The sequence below is a fragment of the Salvelinus fontinalis genome, chromosome 6, assembly GCF_029448725.1.
Source record: "Salvelinus fontinalis isolate EN_2023a chromosome 6, ASM2944872v1, whole genome shotgun sequence".
Classification (NCBI taxonomy): Eukaryota; Metazoa; Chordata; class Actinopteri; order Salmoniformes; family Salmonidae; genus Salvelinus; species Salvelinus fontinalis.
Genome location: NC_074670.1, coordinates 46,323,321 through 46,330,775, shown reverse-complemented (window position 1 = coordinate 46,330,775; position 7,455 = coordinate 46,323,321). Strand labels below are relative to the sequence as shown.

Below are 7,455 nucleotides of genomic sequence, written 5' to 3'. Positions count from 1 at the left end.
TCTGGCAATTAGGTTAGTATTATGGAGTAACTACAATGTTGTTGATCCATCCTCAGTTTTCTCTTATCACAGACATTAAACTCTGTAACTGTTTTAAAGTCACCATTGACCACATGGTGAAATCCCCGAGCAGTGTCCTTCCTCTCCGGTAACTGAGTTAAGAAGGACACCTGTGTATTTGTAGTGACTGGGTGTATTGATACACCATCCAAAGTGTAATAACTTCACCAGGCTCAAAGGGATATTCAGCGTCTGCTTTATTTATTTTTTACCCATCTACCAATAGATACCCTTCTTTGTGAGGCATTGGAAAACCTCCCTGGTCTTTATGGTTGAATATGTGTTTGAAATGCACTGCTCAACTGAGGGACCTTACAGATAAATGTATGAGTGGGGTACGAAGATGAGGTAGTCATTCAAAACTCATGTTACACACTATTAGTGTATACGGAGTGAGTCCATGCAACTTATTGAGCACATTTTTCCTCCGTAACTTATTTCGGCTTGCCGTATAAAGGGGTAGAATACCTATTGAATACTTATTAACTCAAGACATTTCAGCTCCACATTTTTTATACATTTGTCAACATTTCTAAAAACATAATTGCACTTTGACATTATGGGGTATTGTGTATAGGCCAGGCTGTAACACGACAAAATGTGGGGGAAATGAAGGAGTGTGAATACTTTCTGAAGTCACTATATATGCTACATAGAGTATATATCCATTGATTAATTACATTACACACCAATAACACATTTACAGAACTGTGACCTTGCTGGCTTGAAAATAGTTGTTTTGGAATGAAGCTGACGATGATTCAATCGTAGGTCAAAGGTGAAGAGTTATAACTGGGGATCAATCTATGTATGCGAAACATTTGAATGAATTCCACCAACAGCAGATGTTTGCGCTAAATATATAGTCTCCGTCGTCAAATCAGTCCTGCATATCTCATGCAATCTCTATTTCTGTTTATAAATAATATGCATCACTCTTCAGACCATCTCCCTTAGAGATAAAATAGACATAAGAAAGAGTGCCTGATCCCTCCCTCCCCTTACAACCACCTCCTGAATAAACCCAAACAACTTGTTAAAGCATCTCTACTTCAGTAAAGCCCAGGGGAACCCAATGATGCCTTGTTTGATTTCTTATTTTTCTCAGCCACTGGACTGTTAAATACTTTTGGTCCAGTTTAGTGTGTTTGGCACCATGTCAATACGTCTGATGGCATAGGAACTTTGAAGACATTCTTCAGTGGATATAAATAGTGTATTTATTTCTCACCCCCTGCCAGGGGCTCAGACAATATAACCAAGATGGCTTCCCTCTCCCTGACCACATTCTGTTTTTCTCATGCACTAGTATCCCTATATCACCCTATTCTCTATAATACTGTATTTGAATTTACATCCCCTGTATGTCTTGAACGCCCCAACATGAGACATGACCCAGTTCAAGTGTAACATGTTCTGATTGGCTATGTATAGAACAAAGGTCCAAAGCAACATTTACATCTATCCTACATGATAAGTGTGTGGCTTCTCTGGGTATGAAAACCACAGCCTTAGAGTCGCTAGCCCATATTTCCTCATAATGTAATTTGTCAGTCTCCACATCACCTTCTGCTTAACCCTTCACCCAGCAGCTCTACAGTATATGACGTACCCATGACAACATCCATTGTCAGTCTCCACATCCAACACATCTAGAGATCTAACGCACATGTCTTCTTTGACATCCCTGAATCACTCTCATGTCGCTCCTGTCTGTAATATGGCCAATTCTCTCCCTCTATCTCTTTCTCTCGCACACACACACACACACATGGTGAGGCTGGTAGAAGGGAGGATGGCTAATATTAATGGCTGGAATGGAGTGAATGGATTGGTATCAAACTATGTGTTTAATGTGTTTTATACCGCTAAGTACACGCCGTTCTAGCCTGTCCTCCCCAATGAAGGTGCCACCAGCCGCCTGTGACACACACACACACACTATTATGGAGCATTTAGTGACACACTTGTAGTGACGACAGTTTTCTATTTCCAAATGTTAAAACATGGAGCACACTCAAGAATGTCTGATTAATGATTTCAAGGTCTGCTTTTAATCTTCTGGCCAATAGCTTCTTCTTTGGCTGAAGATTAAAATAATTGCATCATAAATCATATTAGATTGTGTTTATGCTATGAAGGTGGCTCATACCATAGACAATTTCTCCCAATCTTCATTTCTCATCACTTATGAGGATACATTCATTTTAGCAAAAGCGCAACGCGTGATCGATCTATCTGCTTACATACAGTGTCTAAATGAGGCACAATATCATGAGATATATTCCCATATCACTATATTTGTCTGATTAATAACAGGTCATATATGGTTTTGCAAACCATTGAATATGCCTTTCGCGTCACAGCAAAGTGCCATCAGCGTAGTGCGCGGCGTTTCAGCACCACGGACAACAGCGCATGTATTTATTTAGGGGTTCAGCAATGAGGGAGACCCGAAGCCCACTCAAAGAGATCTGCGTCATCAACCCACCTGACATCAGTCATAATCGGATACCGTTTTCGATAAGAATGGATTAAAAACGACTCAAAGTGAATGACATTTTGACACATCTCTATTAAACTCGACCAAGCAATTGCTGTCATTCCTAATTAGTTTGGCTACTCATGAAAGAAATGCCTAAGTAGATACTACAACCGTGTACAGTGAATCTACACTGCCTTTCCGGTCCAAACTGCCTCAACTTCATCCGAAGCCGACGGACACTTTCAATCTCTATCATTTCAACTTTTTGTTTTGTTTTTTTTACTTTATATGCGTTTTGAGATTCTTTGAAAAAGTCAAAGTGAAAGAAAAAAATGTACGTCAACTCAGTCTCATATCTTATTGATGACAGTTTGATGAATATTTTTGGGGGGAAAACTTAAACCTCCCAGTGCCACACACACAGCTCCATCAGCCTTGAAATCGGAGTTATGACTTCACTTTTACTCTGAACTACATTTTTTTTTCATATCTTTATGGGACATGAAAGATGAATGAAAGTGCAGAAAAGAACGGGTCGTAAAAAGGCGCTGGAATTATTATGCTGTGGCCTAAATATACGAGGGATCTCACTGAATATTAAATGAATTCCTAAGTTTGAAAGCAGGGGTCAATATGATTCAGTAGAGCCATATTAAATCATCAATGACAATACTCTATTTAGCTTTTGTTTAATATATCCTATTTCCTCTGTACATTGTTTCTAATATTCACACATTAGCGCACAACACGAGATATTTTGATATCATATTATTATTATTATTATTAATAAATAAAAACGTTCCTTTTGAAACGAATATAGTCCTTCAGAGGTGCAGGGATGCGTGCTTGGGTGAAGAACTGACGTCTGTTTCGATGAGCAGTGACGCACAGTCAGTCAGTCACAGCTTCAAAGTGACCCTTCTTTTCAAGTGGTATTAGTGCGTTTTGAAGTCCGGCATACGATTTTCTTAAAGGCTTTACGGAAATCCCTGTTGAAAATTGTATATATGATAGGGTTCACTGAGCTGTTACAGTAGCCAATCCAGAAGAAGGCGTTGAAGAGCGCGCCGGGTATGTAGCAGCTCTCCCTGCAGATCGCGTGCAGGCTGTATGTGAAAAAGAAAGGGAACCAGCAGAGCACGAACACCCCCATCACCACGGCCAGCACGAACGTGAAGCGCTTCTCGCGCATCTGGGCCACTTTGGTCTTGGACGCAACCGCAGCGAGGTGATGCCGATGGGCCGCGAGGTGATGTCGCTGGGTCACCAGGGTCGCGTTGGTAGCGTTTTGGGGGTCTTGGAAGAGCTGTGAGGCGCGCGCTGAGGCCCAGGAGAGGCGGCAGCTCTGTCGCGGGCAGCAGTCCGAGACCTCCACCTTCCTACGCTTGGAGAATCGGTGGTTCCGTGGTTTGTTGTCCGACGCACAGCAGCTCTCCTCTAAATCGATATAATCCAGCTCCTCCTGCCTGTGGTGGTCCTCGGAGCTCTGGCTACTGGGGCTCTCCATCTCCATCCGCTCCTTCCTCACGAAGCACGTCTCTGACTGAGAGGGCTGCCTCTCCAGGCCGTTCTTAGCTACGAACACAGTGGAGGAGCGCTGCTTGGCCACTTTATAGATCTTACAGTACACCAGGATCATGATGAGGCCCGGGGCGAAGAAGGACACGAGGCAAGAAGATAGGATGTACCAGGTCTCGTTGTTTAACAGACACTCATGCTCGTCGTGCTTGGTCATTATGAGAGGTGGGAAGGAGATGACGGCGGAGATGACCCACACCACGGCTATCATGGACTTGATTCGCTTGGGGGTCCGCTTCAGGTTGTAGCTCACGGCCTTGGTGACTGACCAGTAGCGGTCCAGACTGATGGCGCACAGGTGGACTATGGAGGAGGTGCAGAAGAGGACGTCCAGTGCCAGATAAAAGGCGCACCATGTGCTCCCAAAGTACCAGTAACCCATGACCTCATTGGCAAGGGAGAACGGGATGACCAGTGTCGCCACGAGGATGTCTGCACACGCCAGGGACACCAGGAAAAGGTTCTGGGGGGCGCGCAGAGCCCGGCTGGTGAGCACGGCCACGATGACCAGCGCGTTACCGACGATGGTGACCAGAATGATCACGGTGACCACAAGGATTATGAGCGCGGAGCCCACCTCCGTTTGCGGGAGAGGTCTTGGGGCGCTCGAGGTGTTGGTATCCTGTGAGGTATTGGTAACGGTGGTAAACTTGGCTACATCCATCCTGAACGCATCTTCTCTTGGTAAATTTTTAGTGTGTGCCTTTCCGCTCCAAAACACTTAATTTGGAGGCATTCAAATGTTGATCATGTCATTAGTCCTAGAGAATGTAATCGGTGGAGACGCGATGTGCGTTAGGTTGTGTGATCGGTGAACAGATGTAGAGCACATTGGTAAAATACCCGAGGTTCCATTGCGTCTTGGCGAGCTGCTCTCATCTTCAGTTTCATAGAGGATCCGCAAAATGTTGGCGACACAAGCCCAGCTCGCTCCGTGGTCACAACGTATCCAGTAAGTTGTTGCCACTATAAAGTCCGGAAACCAGATAAGTAAGTCTCCATGTTAGGGTGACGTTCCAGGAGCATTAGCAACATGTTGTTTCTGTTATCTCTCGGTCTTTCCCGTGCACAGTGCTGTATGTTTTTTTGTTTTAAGCCTTGTGTCGCCAGTTACGCACAAGAGGCAGTGCGCACTGCGAGACACACACTGCTAGTTGAATTTGTGTGCATGCGGGAGTGAAGTGGGTGACATCACTCCTAAGACCAACCTATCGTCAAACTAAGCGAGAGAGAGAGAGAGAGAGAGAGAGAGAGAGAGAGAGAGAGAGAGAGAGAGAGAGAGAGAGAGAGAGAGAGAGAGAGAGAGAGAGAGAGAGAGAGAGAGAGAGTCTGAGTTTACTTTGGATAAGGAACAGCAGTGGGGAGACTGCAGGTGGCTAGAATGACCTGTTTGGTTATTTTCTATTTCCAAACCAGATTCACCTCCTATCCACATAAAAAATATTACAGCCCAGCTAAGTGTTATAAGGGAAGTTGATTAATAAAAATAAGAGTAATGTCATCCATCACCATCATCAACTGTTATTATCATTTGATATCACATGTAGAACAGCATGAATGGTATGTTAGCCTATATGTTGACTTTAGGGTTAAGTTCATGACTGCCATTACAAAGTGATACATTTTAAGCAAGAAACAAGGTGTCTGCTGACATGATCATCTGCGATGGGATGCTGTGTGTGTGTGTGTGTGTGTGTGTGTGTGTGTGTGTGTGTGTGTGTGTGTGTGTGTGTGTGTGTGTGTGTGTGTGTGTGTGTGTGTGTGTGTGTGTGTGTGTGTGTGTGTGTGTGTGTGTGTGTGTGTGCGTGTGTGTGTCTATAAACATCATCTACAATGTTTAGCAATGCTGGGAGGTTTACGGACAAACAAAAAATGTATATTCACGTTTTACAATGTCAAGAGCTTTCATAGCTTGATGTGCTGTTTACTTGATTTACTTTGACCACTCTTGTGTGTCTTCTTCTTTTTCACTACTTTAACTTCACTCATCCTGCAATGCTGAGCAGATAATAAAGAGATGGAAACTGTACCGATTGCTATTCTCTTCGAGCCAGTAAATGAGCCGTGTTTAAATAATGTCTCAATGTGCAGACGATAGCAATGATAACATGTTTTACATTATACATTCACCACTCTCTCTCTCTCTCTCTCTCTCTCTCTCTCTCTCTCTCTCTCTCTCTCTCTCTCTCTCTCTCTCTTCCATATTACACAAGGAGATTGAAATGAGAGAAATACCTGGCTGACTGTTTAGCCCCTTGGAACACATTTGCTGTAGGGAGCTAGCCTAGTGATATAACATAATGCTCTGTTCAGCTGTGCTGTGGCAGGGCTGGGTGTAAAGCTGTTTAACCATTAGAGGCGTGGAGATATGAGGATGGAGGAGACAAAGCTATCACAGCCACTAATGGTCACAGGGCAAAGCGTGGCTGATTGCTATTCGACAAAGCGCAGCTCTGCTCTGAAAGCGCTGGTGCAGATGTATGAAAATTGGGTAATTTTAGGTTCGGAGCAAAAAATCCAGGGCAAATCAAATGTTATTTTTCACATGCTTTGTAAACAACAAGTGTACACAAACAGTGAAATGCTTACTGACGGGCCTTTCTCAACAATGCAGATATAAAAGAAAAAATTGAAAACTAATAACACAAGAAACAAATACACAGTGGGTAACGATTATTTGGCTACATACACGGGGTACCTGTACAGAGTCAATGTGCATGCGTACTAGGTAATTGAGGTAAATATGTAAGTACTGTATACTGTAGGTAGGGATAATGACGAGGCACCAGGATTGATATGGGCAGTAGTAGCAGCTAATGTGATGATCCAAAGTTTTAGTGCACAAGGGGGTCAATGCAGATCATCTGGGTAGCTATTTGGTTAACTATTTAGCAGTCTTATGGCTTGAAGGTAAAAGTTGTTCAGGGTCCTGTTGGTTCCAGACTTGGTGTATTGGTACCACTTGCTGTGTGGTAGAAGAGAGAACAGTCTATGACTTGGGTGGCTGGAGTCTTTGACAATTTTTAGGGCCTTCCTTTGACTGCCTGGTATAGAGGTCCTGGATGGCAGGGAGCTCGGCCCCAGTGATGTACTGGGTGGTACAAACTACCCTTTGTAGTGCCTTCTGGTCGGATGCCAAGCAGTTGCCATATCAAGAGGAGATGCAGCCAGTCAAGATTCTCTCAATGGTGCAGCTGTATAACTTTTTGAGGATCTAAGGGCCCATGCCAAAGCACTCCATTTGCAAAGTAAGCAGGGTGTGCAGACAGGAGGGTTGAGTGTGTATGTTCTCTTCTGAGTGTGTAACATTGTATATGTGTATTGTTCAGAGT

The 7,455-nt window shown here is 43.8% G+C and overlaps 1 protein-coding gene across 1 annotated transcript; it reads right to left on the bottom strand.

The window, feature by feature from the left end:
• Positions 1-239: 239 nt before the first annotated feature.
• On the bottom strand, positions 240-5,300 carry LOC129857909 (alpha-2Db adrenergic receptor-like). The gene has a single exon (XM_055926597.1). The coding sequence runs from the start codon at positions 4,785-4,787 to the stop codon at positions 3,471-3,473; it is 1,317 nt and encodes a 438-aa protein (XP_055782572.1). The 5' UTR covers positions 4,788-5,300; the 3' UTR covers positions 240-3,470.
• Positions 5,301-7,455: the final 2,155 nt, after the last annotated feature.

Excerpts from the sequence above, each read along its gene's own strand:
- LOC129857909 (XM_055926597.1), bottom strand. The coding sequence starts at position 4,787 with ATGGATGTAGCCAAGTTTACCACCGTTACCAATACCTCACAGGATACC.